This window comes from Oncorhynchus tshawytscha, linkage group LG28 (genome assembly GCF_018296145.1).
Source record: "Oncorhynchus tshawytscha isolate Ot180627B linkage group LG28, Otsh_v2.0, whole genome shotgun sequence".
In the NCBI taxonomy this organism is placed as follows: domain Eukaryota; kingdom Metazoa; phylum Chordata; class Actinopteri; order Salmoniformes; family Salmonidae; genus Oncorhynchus; species Oncorhynchus tshawytscha.
This window is the reverse complement of record NC_056456.1, coordinates 13,374,443-13,389,914: the sequence shown is the minus strand read 5'-3', so window position 1 is coordinate 13,389,914 and position 15,472 is coordinate 13,374,443. Positions and strand designations below refer to the sequence as shown.

The window sequence follows — 15,472 nt, the reverse complement described above, 5'->3', positions numbered from 1 at the left end:
GGGGAAATTCAAGGGGAGCGATATATATAGAGGCAGACGATGGCGCTATTTGCCCGGACTGCGCTGAGCTGTAGCAGACGCAATATTAGGCTATATAACACCTGCAGTGGAAGCAGCCAACATTGCATACGGGACAGCGGGAGCGGGTTTTGTTAAGAAATAATACACATTTTGTCCGATGTATCTTTTTCGTAGCAGGTTAGGATAATTTACGCAGCAGGTTAGGATGATTAAAGTAGCAGGTTAGGATAATTAGGTTAAGGTCGGGAAAGGGTGAAGGTTAGGGTTAGCTAAAATGCAACAATAAAAAATAACTTTTGAAATAAATATCACAAAAGTTGTACCTTTCTAGCCATGACCCAGAGTGTGGGGACAGTCAAGGCTGTGTCACATCACCGCGACTGGAATTACGCAAGGGCCATGTTGCATGTGCCCAGTGGTGGAAAAAGTATCCAATTGTCATACTTGAGTAAAAGTATAGATAGATACCTTAATAGAAAGTTACTCAAGTAAAAGTGGAAGTCACCCAGTAAAATACTACTTGAGTAAAAGTCTTAAAGTATTTGGTTCTAAATATACTTAAGTATCAAAATTAAAACTATAAATTATTTCAAATTCCTTATATTAAGCAAAGACAGCACCATTTTCTTCTTTGAAAAATGTACAGAGAGTCAGGGGCACACTCCAACACTCAGACATAATTTATAAAATATGTGTTTGTGTTTAGTAAGCCTGACAGATCAGAGGCAGTAGGGATGACCAGGCATGTTCTCTTGATAACTGCGTGAATTGGACAATTTTCCTGTCCTGTTAAGCATCCGAAATGTAATAAGTACTTTTGGGTGTCATGGAAAATGTATGGAGTAAAACGTACATCATTTTATTTAGGAATGTAGTGAAGTAAAAGTAAAAGATGACAAAAAATATAGTACAGACACCCCAAAAACGACTTAACTAGCACTTTAAAGTATTTTTACATAAGTACTTTACACCACTGCATGTGCCATCTATTGGCCTGAACAGACTGTTGTGTCTGTTGTCATAATGGCCTGTCACTTGGACGATTCTTCGGAATCCATTAAAATGTAGGAGATCTTTAAGTCCAGTAATTTTTTACGGTCAATGAATTCGATCTAATCAGTGTGCCCTTAGCCTGCCTAATGCACCTTTACATCCAGTCTAAATCACTGATCTTATCACAATAAATTAGATCAGAGATATCTTCGAGAGAGAAAGAAAGGAAGAATACATTACATAAGAGCCACAGCCCCTCAATGAAAACCAGTGACTGGGTTCACGGAATAGGTGGTAAATACATTGTTCCAGGGAAGCAAATACTGTATATTCAAATGTATAATACAGGCTACAGGTCACAGGAATAGGTCGTTTTCAATAAAACGCCACAATACGATCGATTTGACTGCTGGGGGGCAAGGAGACCCCCAGCTCCGCTAAAACCATTGACAACTACGTGCCATTTTCAAGGGATTGTTAAATGTTATAACTATTTGGTTTTAATATCATCACCTATTGAGCATAGTCAGAACTACACATTTCCGATTATTCCATGCAAAACAATTGCCCACATTTAGAGTTATATATGTATTCATTAATTTGTCCTTCACCCATTACATATGATATGCTACGAATTACAATTCGTATTATACTGTATGTCATGAATTTGCAATAAGTACAATATGTTACTAATTTGCTTAACATGTTAGGTCACGAATTTGCAAAAAGTACATGTTACAAATTTGCAAAATGTATGAAATGTTACGAATTCAAGCTAGGTGGATAACGTTAGCTAGCTCGCTAATGTTAGCTAGGGGTTAGGGTTAAGTTTAGGAGTTAGGTTAAAGGGTTAAGGTTAGGGGAAGGGTTAGCTAAAAAGATTAAGCTTAGGTTTAGGAGAAGGGTTAGCTAAAAGGGTTAAGGTTAAGGTTATGGTTAGGAGAAGGGTTAAGGTTAAGGGACAGGTTAGCTAACATGCTAAGTAGTTGCAAAGTAGCTAAAAAAGTAGTAAGTAGTTGAAAAGTTGCTATTGCCAAAGTTGTCAAATAAAAATCTTCTGTCCTCCGTTGCAATACTCACAACTGAGTTTCAAACTGCTTCTGGAAGCAACATCAGCGCAAGAACTGTTCCTCAGGAGCTTCATGAAATGGGTTTCCATGGCCGAGCAGCTGCACACAAGCCTAAGATCACCATGCACAGTGCCAAGCATTGGCTGGAGTGGTGTAAAACTCACCTCCATTGGACTCTTGAGTAGTGGAAACGCATTCTCTGGAGTGATGAATCACGCTTCACCATCTGGCAGTCCGAGGGAAGAATCTGGGTTTGGCGGATGGCAGCCAACTATAAAGTTTGGTAGAGGAGGAACAGTGGTCTCTGGCTGTTTCTCATTTTTCGGGCTAGGCTCCTTGGTTTCAGTGAAGGGAAATCTTAACGCTACAGAATACGGTGGCAATCTAGACAATTCTGTGCTTTCAACTTTTCAGTATGACAATGCCCCCGTGCACAAAGCGAGGTCCATACATAAATGGTTTGTCAAGAACGGCAGAGAAGAACTTGACTGGCCTGCACAGAGCCCTGACCTCAACCCCATCGAACACCTTTGGGATGAATTGGAACGCTGACTGCGAGCCAGGCCCAATCGCTCAACATCAGTGCCGACCTCACTAATGATCTTGTGGCTGAATGGAAGCAAGTCCCTGCAGCAATGTTCCAACATCTAGTGGAAAGCCTTCCCAGAAAAGAGGAGGCTGTTATAGCAGCAAACAGGGGACCAACTCCATATTAATGCCCATGATTTTGTAATGTGATGTTCTATGAGCAGGTGTCCACATACACTACATAACCAAACATATGTAACCAAACTAGACACTAATGTACTTGTCCTCTTGCTCAGTTGTGCACCGGGGCCTCCCACTCCTCTTTCTATTCTGGTTAGAGGCAGTTTGCGCTGTTCTATGAAGGGGGTAGTACATAGCGGTGTACGAGATCTTCAGTTTCTTGGCAATTTCTCGCATGGAATAGCTTTCATTTCTCAGAACAAGAATAGACTGCTGAGTTTCAGAAGAAAGTTATTTGTTCCTGGCCATTTTTAACCTGTAATCGAACCCACAAAGGCTGATGCCCCAGATAGTCTAAGGAAGGACAGTTGTATTGCTTCTTTAATCAGAACAACAGTTTTCAGCTGTGCTAACATAATTGCAAAAGGGTTTTCTAACGATCAATTAGCCTTCTAAAATTATAAACTTGGATTAGCTAACACAATGTGCCATTGGAACACAGGAGTGATGGTTGCTGATAATGGGCCTCTGTGTGCCGATGTAGATATTCCCTTAGAAATCAGCAGTTTCCAGCTACAATAGTCATTTACAACATTAACAATGTCTACACTGTAGTTCTGATCAATTTTATGTTATTTTAATGGACAAAAAAAACAAGGACATTTCTAAGCGACCCCAAACTTTTGAACAAAGTGTTTAATATATATATATATATACATAGGTATATATATATATATATACACACACAGTGCCTTCAGAAAGTATTCAGACCCTTTGACTTTTTCCAAATGTAAAAAAACAAGAATCTTCCAAGAGCTGGCCGCCCAGCTAACCTGAGCAATCGGGGGAGAAATTGATGGTGAGCAGGTTTTCATCAAGGATCTCCCTGTACATTGCTTCGTTCATTTTTCCTCGATCCTGACAAGTCTCCCAGTCCTTGCCGCTGAAAAAAATCCCCACATGATGTTGCCACCAAGAACGTGCAAAGCTGTCGTCAAGGCAAAGGGTGGCTACTTTGAAGAATCTCAAATATAAAATATATTTTTATTTGTTGAGCACTTTTTTGGTTAAAACATTATTTTATATATAAAATCATATATATACACACACATAGTGGCCAGAGTATTAGGTACACCCCTCTAGTACCGGGTCGGACCCCCATTTGCCTCCAGAACAGCCTGAATTCTTCAGAGCATGGAAACGTTGCTCATTTGGTATTAAGGGACCTAACGTTTGCCAGGAAAACATTGCCCACACACCGCCACCAGAACTCATGCTGCACATGCCAAACCCTGACTCTGCATGTCGCAACTGGAACCAGGAAAAGGACTGACAATTTGTGCGTTCCGAGATGCCGTTCTGCACACCACTGTTGTACTGCACTGTTATTTGCCTGTTTGTGGCCTGCCTGGTAACTTGCACAATTCTTGCCATTCTCCTTCGACCTCTCATCAACGAGCTGTTTTTGCCAACAGGACTGCCGCTCACTGGATGTTTTTTGTTTGTAGCACCATTCTCGGTAAACACTAGACACTGTCGTGCATGAGATACTGGAACTGGCGCGCCTGGCACCTATGATCATACCCTGATCAAAGTCGCTTTGGTCACTCTTTTTGCCCATTCTAATGTTCAATCAAACAGTAACTGAATGCCTCAATGCCTGTCTGCCTGATTTATTTAGCAAGCCACGGCCACGTGACTCACTGTCTGTAGGAGCATACTATTTTCGTGAACAGGGTGGTTTATCTGATATACTGGGCAGTGTATATCATATGCCTCGGCTGCTTCATTATCATAGTCCTACAAAGAGTGCAACTACATCAGGCTAAAACAGAGGAAATGCATTTAGGAAGAAATTGGAGGAATGCATTCAATAAAATAAGTAATAAAACCCCTCGTTTTGCATTTTGAGAACATTTGCATGTTGCATTTTCGACAAAACAAATTGCCCCACCTTGCGCTTTGTATAATTACCCCCTTGAGCTTGTCTATTGCTGGGTTCATGTGCTATTCGGAACTGAACAAAGCAGAAACATCAGACTTGATATTTTGTAGCACGTGTACAACGAATCGGCATGTCGGATATTTCCGAGTTTCCTAGTTCCTACTAGTGTTTGAACGCGGCAAACCCCTCGCTTTCCAAACCAAAACATCTTCGTCGTCAAACCAAAGATTTTTTACAACTAAACCAAGATACACATATGCCTGTCGTTTCCAATGGAAACAAATGAGTCATAGTGTGCAGAACAAGCCAGGAGGTGGGCAGAGCCAAGCACGAGCTAGAGAGATCCTATTGGCGTGTTCTAGTTTTATCTGCATATTTCCGTTTGGGAACGCCTATTCTGAAGTGTTTGTGTGCAGTAACTTAATTCGCCTTTGCACTCCTTCTAAAACAGCGATTTTTTTCCCCCCAATGGCAAAGTCTACAAAACTTATTCCACTCTTCATAACATATTATAATTTTGGGAACAGAAAACTGTACTGAGATCAAAGGTTTCATGATGATAAAATGTGCAGAATATCGGCCAAAAGCCGTCTCGTTCCATGTTCTCCCACTGCACTCGCCAATGGGCTTCCTCTCACTACCAAATTTGGTAGTGGGAGAAAACACTAAGCGGATGCTTCACATTTATACACCCAGTGAAATATCTGTCTCATTGTTTATCTGTGGTAAACTTCCGTCTGCTTGGTGATTGACAATAATGGCGACGCGTTTATACTGAGTTTACTTCTACGAGCCATTTGACAAAATAAATACATTTGAGACATACATCCAATACATAGGCTAAACGTACCTACGAATGAAATGATTTATCCAACAAAAAGGACGAATCTACACTAGTGGTCTAACGTTAAGTTGTGGAGGTGGCATTCTTGCAGAGGCACAAGCTAGCTAACTAAATAGCTAGCGAATAACGGTATACCATTTCGTGACGATGTGGCTACTTTACACGCTCTTGGGGTGACAATATCTTGTGCTCTCGGGACGAAAAGCACATGAAAGGGGATATTGAGACATATTAGTTATTTACAAAACATTGCAGACGAACAGATTGTGGAGTGGAAAGTGCGTGCCATTCAACAGCTTACTTTGGTAGCTAATGTTTGGCAGTTGCTAGTTGGCAAAGCTAGCTAGCTAACAGTTAACGTTAGTGAGTTAGCTTGGCTTTGATTTCCAGTACAACGCGTTGTTTTATCAAGCAAGCTAACGAAACCTTTGTTACATTTACACTACGATACATTTGACTAGCAATGTATATTTGCCTTTGCAACTAACTGTTAGCTTGTGTCTGCTATATTGTTTTGGAACTTTACCGCAAGCAGGCTAGCTTAGTTAACGTAACGTGCAAGCTAACAAGATATTGCTAAATTGTGTTTTTCTGGACAACAGAACGGTTTTGCTTCTCAAAATTATCCTGCCAAACACAGGTAGTTAGCTAGTTAGCATACCCTGCTAGTTGGCTATATATTTTTTGTGTTACGTTATTTGCGAGACCTTTTCGTAAATGACTACTGGCAGGAATAACCGTGTGATGATGGAAGGAGTTGGTGCGAGAGTGATCCGTGGACCCGATTGGAAATGGGGAAAACAGGATGGTGGAGAGGGACATGTCGGCACCGTCAGGAGTTTCGAAAGTCCGGAAGAAGTGGTTGTTGTCTGGGATAACGGGACTGCGGCCAACTACCGGTGCTCTGGTGCATACGACGTGAGGATATTTGACAGTGCTCCCACAGGTAATGTTGCCCTGCTGGTTCTGTGATCGCTAAACATATCTTATGTCCTGTTTCTGTTAATAATTTGTTTATATTAGCCTATGCATTTGGGTGTTTTTGTGTACACGGTTGTTTGGCATACCGCCACGTTACAAGTTATTGCAATGCATCAAGCGTGCTACATGGAGCACGTTGAGTTAGATTGACATCTAGAGAGTTAGACGTGAGGATGACTACTTAAGATATCTTCATCAAAGCAAGCATTATGATTAACTTCTCCCTCTGAGTGTTTAGACCTAGAGTACTGTATGCTTCCTTTTATTTGTGTTGATGAAGGATGGTACAGCACGAAGATGGCAATTCAACAGGCCCCAGAGCTGCGGGCAGAGGCATCATTGCTTCACACTTGACACCTCCAACATTTACATTTGAGCCATTTAGCAGACACACAGGCTGTAGTGACGCCACAACACTGCGACGCAGTGTCTTAGACACCTGCGCCACTCGCTAGGCAACCTGCTGCCCAGCAGAAATGTTCCTGACTGCCTTGTTACTACTCCCTCTCAGGTATCAAGCATGACGGTACTATGTGCGACACCTGCCGTCAGCAGCCTATCATCGGTATCCGCTGGAAGTGTGCGGAGTGCACCAACTATGACCTCTGTACCACCTGTTACCACGGAGACAAGCACCACCTGCGACACCGCTTCTACAGGATCACCACCCCTGGGAGCGAGAGGTGAGTACTGTCAGCTGCCCTCTGAAGCTAATGATTACGTTCCAGGTCATCTTCAATGCAGTCATGTTACTCAGTGTGAGATCTGATTATCTATGCAGTGTGACCGCAATAAAGACAACGTGGAACCAATGTGTAGGGATGCTTTGTCAACTCAGCCCCACGTCTATGACAAACTCTATGGTTTAGTAATGATTTAAATGATAACAATTCCAATCTACATCCGTTGGTTGATTTATATTGAGGGACCCACCAATTTTACTCTCTGTTTTGCGGCTTTCTGTTTCTCCCTGGCTGTCTGTCTGTCTCTGACATTTGAGAAGTGGTGCCTGAGCCCAGCCTTCTAGGCAGACTCAACATGTGGCCACCGATCATGGCTCTCTGTTGCCAGGCGACTGCTCAGACTCTATTTCAGAAGCAGTGATGTTGTTGGAGCCTCAGCCAATCCCATGTTACTGTCCATGTCTGTCTTTATCTGCTTCCCTAGAAGATTTACAAATGAAAGACGAAGCATAACTGCATAAAATGCCAAATCATAACAACAAACCTGTCTTGAGAATGTTATGGTCAAGGGTCCAGGGTTCCGGTCAAGAAGCACGGTTTCGACTGCTCCGACAGTTCTGCTACATAGAGAAGTCAGATTTGAAAATTCCTAATAAGACACTTTAGTCATCACCTTTTGTGCGCAAAACATGACTGGAATTATTCAAATCATTGTTGCTGAGTCTAATTGTTCCCCCATTACTCACAGCTGACAATATTAACATTTTATATTCATATTCATCTAATGTCTGCCATGTTTTTGGATGATGTTATGAAGTCGTGCTAGTACCACCTGTCGATGTTGGTCCTTATAAACCGGATTGAACCTGTATGAATCGTCGTATACGAAGATGAGTAGATTACCTTGAAAACAATGGTTCTTATTGAACCTCAATGGTTATGATAGGACAGAAATGTAAAAGTCAGAATTTATTTATTTGACATTTATTTAACTAGGCAAGTCAGTTAAGAGGAAATTCTTATTTACAATGACGTCCTAGGAACAGTGGGTTAACTGCCTTGTTCAGGGTCAGAACGACATATTTTTAGCTTGTCAGCTCAGGGATTCGATCTAGCAACCTTTCGGTTACTGGCCCAACGCTCTAACCACTAGGCTACCTGCCTCCCCCAATAATAAAAGGAGCTGAAAAGTTAGTTTATGAAAACAACAATTAGTGTATTTCTGTGGTTTTCAAAATGAACTGACTGAAACGTAATGTGCAGAGAATGCAACCAGGACATGTTACTGCATTATTACATACAGTGGAGATATTTTCTTGCTATAGCAGTCCCTCCAACTGCTTCAAGCCCTTTATTAGATCCAAAGGGACAAACCAAACGCCTGGCGAGACCGCTGGCACCCTTTCAACGACCTGTGACTTCGGTTCCCCTGAGACTGTTAATTGTCCCCATCCCCCCCACAGACACGGCTCTGAACTGAAGGCATGATGGACTTTTTTTTGTTATGCCACACTGACTGTCGGCAGTCTGGCTATTTATGAGTCTGTGGGTTCTCTCTTGACCAATTGCCATTTAAAGTGGAACTGACAGCATTTTGTCAACATGAACATTTATAAAAATCTGTTCGTATACACCCCAAGGAAGAAAGACACTTATTGTTTTTGTTTGAATTTTTAAAAATGTTTTCTGACAAGCGAGTACTTAGATAAGGTACTTTTCATAAATTCATAGAACGTTTGGGAATAACATGGTAAGGCATTTGTAAAAATCCTATAGCTATATGGAGTGGGAAAGCGGCAGTGCTATTGGACAATTAATAGACACTGCGGCAAATAATACCTAATAAAAAAGTTTGTCTTGTTCAGGATCGGAGCGTACGCAGACTGGGACGCCATAGCCGACCAGGGCTACAGTAGGCCTATATGCAAATAAGCCATTTACCACACGGGTCTGCCATCATTCACTTTGAACTGGACTGTGTCTTTACAGGCAGTAGCAATAGTGCGACTTTACATCATCAAATCAAATTTTGTTGGTCACATACACATGTTTAGCATATGTTATTGCGGGTGTAGTGAAATGCTTGTGTTTCTAGCTCCAACAGTGCAGTAAGATCTAACAAGTAATATCTAACAATTTCACAACAATATACACATCTAATGGAATGGAATTAAGAATATATTAATATTTGGACGAACAATGTCAGTGGCATAGACTAAGATACATTAGAATAGAATACAGTATATATTTATGAGATGAGTAATGCAAAATATGTAAACATTAGTGACAAGTTTTCCATATTAAAAGTGGCCATTGATTTCAAGTCTATGTATATAGGCAGCAGCCTCTGTGCTAGTGCTGGCTATTTAACAGTCTGATAGCCATGAGGTAGAAGCTGTTTTTCTTTTCAGTCTCTCTGTCCCGGCTTTGATGCACCATTACTGAGTTTGCCTTCTGGATGATGGCTAAGTGAACAGGCAGTGGCTCGGGTGGTTGTTGTCCATAATTATCTTTTTGGCTTTCCTGTGACATCGGGTGCTGAAGGACAGGGTAGGTAGTTTGCCCCCGGTAATGCATTGTGCAGACCGCACCACCCTCTGGAGAGCCCTGCGTTTGCGGGCGGTGCAGTTGCCGTACTAGGCAGTGATGCAGCCCGACAGGATGCTCTCAATTGTGCATCTGTAAAAGTTTGTGAGGGTCTTAGGTGCTAAGCCAAATGTCTTCAGCATCATGAGGTTGAAGAGCCGCTGTTGCGCCGCCTTCACCACACTGTCTATGGGGTGGACCATTTCAGTTTGTTGGGGATGTGTACACTGAGGAACTTTAAGCTTTCCACCTTCTCCACTGCAGTCCCGTCGATGTGGATAAGGGGTGCTCCCTCTGCTGTTTCCTGAAGTCCACAATCAGCTCCTTTGTTTTGTTGACGTTGAGTGAGAGGTTGTTTTCCTGGTACCACACTCCCAGAGCCCTCACCTACTCCCTGTAGGATGTCTTGTCATTGTTTGTAATCAGGCCTACTACTGTTGTGTTGTCTGAAAACTTGATGATTGAGTTGGAGTCATGGGTGAACAGGCAGTACAGGAGGGGGCTGAGCACAAACCCTTGTGGGGCCCCAGTGTTGAGGGTCAGCGAAGGTGTTGTTTCATAGTCAATGAACAGCATTCTGACATAGGTATTCCTCTTGTCCAGATGGGATAGGGCAGTGTGATGGCGATTGCATTGATCTGTTGATCTATTGAGGTGGTAACCAAATTGAAGTGGGTCTAGCGTGTCAAGTAAGGTACATATGATCCTTAACTAGCCTCTCAAAGCATGTCATGATGACAGAGGTTAGTGCTACGGGACGATAGTCAGTTTTGTTACCTTTGTTCCTGTAACCAAGAAAGCAAAGGTAGACATCTTGAAGCAAGTGGGGACAGCAGACCCCCATGCTTCAAGCTGTCCACCATTAGAACGCATTCGCCAAAATCCACAAAACATACCTGACTGGATTTCTTCCAATATGTACAGTGCCTTGCGAAAGTATTCGGCCCCCTTGAACTTTGCGACCTTTTGCCACATTTCAGGCTTCAAACATAAAGATATAAAACTGTATTTTTTTGTGAAGAATCAACAACAAGTGGGACACAATCATGAAGTGGAACAACATTTATTGGATTTTTAAAACTTTTTTAACAAATCAAAAACTGAAAAATTGGGCGTGCAAAATTATTCAGCCCCCTTAAGTTAATACTTTGTAGCACCACCTTTTGCTGCGATTACAGCTGTAAGTCGCTTGGGGTATGTCTATCAGTTTTGCACATCGAGAGACTGAAATTTGTTCCCATTCCTCCTTGCAAAACAGCTCGAGTTCAGTGAGGTTGGATGGAGAGCATTTGTGAACTGCAGTTTTCAGTTCTTTCCACAGATTCTCGATTGGATTCAGGTCTGGACTTTGACTTGGCCATTCTAACACCTGGATATGTTTATTTTTGAACCATTCCATTGTAGATTTTGCTTTATGTTTTGGATCATTGTCTTGTTGGAAGACAAATCTCCGTCCCAGTCTCAGGTCTGTTGCAGACTCCATCAGGTTTTCTTCCAGAATGGTCCTGTATTTGGCTCCATCCATCTTCCCATCAATTTTAACCATCTTCCCTGTCCCTGCTGAAGAAAAGCAGGCCCAAACCATGATGCTGCCACCACCATGTTTGACAGTGGGGATGTTGTGTTCAGGGTGATGAGCTGTGTTGCTTTTACGCCAAACATAACGTTTTGCATTGTTGCCAAAAAGTTCAATTTTGGTTTCATCTGACCAGAGCACCTTCTTCCACATGTTTGGTGTGTCTCCCAGGTGGCTTGTGGCAAACTTTAAACAACACTTTTTATGGATATCTTTAAGAAATGGCTTTCTTCTTGCCACTCTTCCATAAAGGCCAGATTTGTGCAATATACGACTGATTGTTGTCCTATGGACAGAGTCTCCCACCTCAGCTGTAGATCTCTGCAGTTCATCCAGAGTGATCATGGGCCTCTTGGCTGCATCTCTGATCAGTCTTCTCCTTGTATGAGCTGAAAGTTTAGAGGGACGGCCAGGTCTTGGTAGATTTGCAGTGGTCTGATACTCCTTCCATTTCAATATTATCGCTTGCACAGTGCTCCTTGGGATGTTTAAAGCTTGGGAAATCTTTTTGTATCCAAATCCGGCTTTAAACTTCTTCACAACAGTATCTCGGACCTGCCTGGTGTGTTCCTTGTTCTTCATGATGCTCTCTGCGCTTTTAACGGACCTCTGAGACTATCACAGTGCAGGTGCATTTATACGGAGACTTGATTACACACAGGTGGATTGTATTCATCATCATTAGTTATTTAGTTCAACATTGGATCATTCAGAGATCCTCACTGAACCTCTGGAGAGAGTTTGCTGCACTGAAAGTAAAGGGGCTGAATAATTTTGCACGCCCAATTTTTCAGTTTTTGATTTGTTAAAAAAGTTTGAAATATCCAATAAATGTCGTTCCACTTCATGATTGTGTCCCACTTGTTGTTGATTCTTCACAAAAAAATACAGTTTTATATCTTTATGTTTGAAGCCTGAAATGTGGCAAAAGGTCGCCAAGTTCAAGGGGGCCGAATACTTTCGCAAGGCACTGTAAATACCACAGGAGTCCTCTTATGTTTGGGAAATTAAAAGTCCTATTGATCAAACAACCATGAATAGGTAGGCTATCGCTCTCTCAGTTATGCACATAAACAGCATTAAGATCGACAACTAATGCTAGCCAGATGAGCTAAAAATCTATCAAGGGAACATTAGATAAACCCTTTCAAACCTTTTCAGCTAGTTGGCTGTCAAAATTGAACTGATAAACGTTGGGGAGAAGTAGCCTGCTCTAGAGGTCGACCGATTATGATTTTTCAACGCCGATACAGATTTGAACTTCCGGCGCCGACAGAGATGGCCGCCTCGCTTCGCGTTCCTAGGAAACTATGCAGTTTTTTGTTTTTTTACGTGTTATTTCTTACATTAGTACCCCAGGTCATCTTAGGTTTCATTACATACAGTCGAGAAGAACTACTGAATATAAGATCAGCGTCAACTCACCATAAGTACGACCAAGAATATGTTTTCGCGACGCGGATCCTGTGTTCTGCCTTACAAACAGGACAGCGGAGTGGATTCCATGCAGCGACCCAAAAAAACCGACTCCGAAAAAGAGGGAAAAGAGGCGGTCTTCTGGTCAGACTCCTGAGACGGGCACACCGTGCACCACTCCCTAGCATTCTTCTTGCCAAAGTCCAGTCTCTTGACAACAAGGTTGATGAAATCCGAGCAAGGGTAGCATTCCAGAGGGACATCAGAGACTGTAACGTTCTTTGCTTCACGGAAACATGGCTCACTGGAGAGACGCTATCTGAGGCGTTGCAGCCAGCGGGTTTCTCCACGCATCGCGCCGACAGAAACAAACATCTTTCTGGTAAGAAGAGGGGCGGGGGCGTATGCCTTATGACTAACGTGACATGGTGTGATGAAAGAAACATACAGGAACTCAAATCCTTCTGTTCACCTGATTTAGAATTCCTCACAATCAAATGTAGACCGCATTATCTACCAAGAGAATTCTCTTCGATTATAATCACAGCCGTATATACCCCCCCAAGCAGACACATCGATGGCTCTGAACGAACTTTATTTAACTCTCTGCAAACTGGAAACGATTTATCCGGAGGCTGCATTCATTGTAGCTGGGGATTTTAACAAGGCTAATCTGAAAACAAGACTCCCTAAATTTTATCAGCATATCGATTGCGCAACCAGGGGTGGAAAGACCTTGGATCATTGTTACTCTAACTTCCGCGACGCATATAAGGCCCTGCCCCGCTCCCCTTTCGGAAAAGCTGACCACGACTCCATTTTGTTGATCCCTGCCTACAGACAGAAACTAAAACAAGAGGCTCCCACGCTGAGGTCTGTCCAACACTGGTCCGACCAAGCTGACTTCACACTCCAAGACTGCTTCCATCACGTGGACTGGGACATGTTTCGTATTGCGTCAGATGACGAATACGCTGATTCGGTGTGCGAGTTCATTAGAACGTGCGTTGAAGATGTCGTTCCCATAGCAACGATTAAAACATTCCCTAACCAGAAACCGTGGATTGATGGCAGCATTCGTGTGAAACTGAAAGCGCAAACCACTGCTTTTAATCAGGGCAAGGTGTCTGGTAACATGACCGAATACAAACAGTGCAGCTATTCCCTCCGCAAGGCTATTAAACAAGCTAAGCGTCAGTACAGAGACAAAGTAGAATCTCAATTCAACGGCTCAGACACAAGAGGCATGTGGCAGGGTCTACAGTCAATCACGGACTACAGGAAGAAATCCAGCCCAGTCACGGACCAGGATGTCTTGCTCCCAGGCAGACTAAATAACTTTTTTGCCCGCTTTGAGGACAATACAGTGCCACTGACACGGCCTGCAATGAAAACATGCGGTCTCTCCTTCACTGCAGCCGAGGTGAGTAAGACATTTAAGCGTGTTAACCCTCGCAAGGCTGCAGGCCCAGACGGCATCCCCAGCCGCGCCCTCAGAGCATGCGCAGACCAGCTGGCCGGTGTGTTTACGGACATATTCAATCAATCCCTATACCAGTCTGCTGTTCCCACATGCTTCAAGAGGGCCACCATTGTTCCTGTTCCCAAGAAAGCTAAGGTAACTGAGCTAAACGACTACCGCCCGTAGCACTCACATCCGTCGTCATGAAGTGCTTTGAGAGACTAGTCAAGGACCATATCACCTCCACCCTACCTGACACCCTAGACCCACTCCAATTTGCTTACCGCCCAAATAGGTCCACAGACGATGCAATCTCAACCACACTGCACACTGCCCTAACCCATCTGAACAAGAGGAATACCTATGTGAGAATGCTGTTCATCGACTACAGCTCGGCATTCAACACCATAGTACCCTCCAAGCTCGTCATCAAGCTCGAGACCCTGGGTCTCGACCCCGCCCTGTGCAACTGGGTACTGGACTTCCTGACGGGCCGCCCCCAGGTGGTGAGGGTAGGCAACAACATCTCCTCCCCGCTGATCCTCAACACTGGGGCCCCACAAGGGTGCGTTCTGAGCCCTCTCCTGTACTCCCTGTTCACCCACGACTGTGTGGCCACGCACGCCTCCAACTCAATCATCAAGTTTGCGGACGACACAACAGTGGTAGGCTTGATTACCAACAACGACGAGACGGCCTACAGGGAGGAGGTGAGGGCCCTCGGAGTGTGGTGTCAGGAAAATAACCTCACACTCAACGTCAACAAAACTAAGGAGATGATTGTGGACTTCAGGAAACAGCAGAGGGAACACCCCCTATCCACATCGATGGAACAGTAGTGGAGAGGGTAGCAAGTTTTAAGTTCCTCGGCATACACATCACAGACAAACTGAATTGGTCCACTCACACAGACAGCATCGTGAAGAAGGCGCAGCAGCGCCTCTTCAACCTCAGGAGGCTGAAGAAATTCGGCTTGTCACCAAAAGCACTCACAAACTTCTACAGATGCACAATCGAGAGCATCCTGGCGGGCTGTATCACCGCCTGGTACGGCAACTGCTCCGCCCTCAACCGTAAGGCTCTCCAGAGGGTAGTGAGGTCTGCACAACGCATCACCGGGGCAAACTTCCTGCCCTCCAGGACACCTACACCACCCGATGTTACAGGAAGGCCATAAAGATCATCAA

At 43.5% G+C, this 15,472-nt stretch overlaps 1 protein-coding gene across 3 annotated transcripts in view; it reads left to right on the top strand.

The window, feature by feature from the left end:
• The first annotated feature begins 5,461 nt into the window (after positions 1 to 5,461).
• Positions 5,462 to 15,472, top strand: part of LOC112227357 (E3 ubiquitin-protein ligase mib1) — a 105,616-nt gene continuing 95,605 nt past the window's right edge. For all 3 annotated transcript variants that reach the window (XM_042308298.1, XM_042308297.1, XM_042308296.1), the window contains exons 1-2: positions 5,462 to 6,527; positions 7,074 to 7,245. In XM_042308298.1, coding sequence (XP_042164232.1) covers positions 6,299 to 6,527; positions 7,074 to 7,245 — 401 coding nt within the window. In that variant the 5' untranslated portion in view covers positions 5,462 to 6,298. The remainder of the gene's footprint in view (positions 6,528 to 7,073; positions 7,246 to 15,472) is intronic.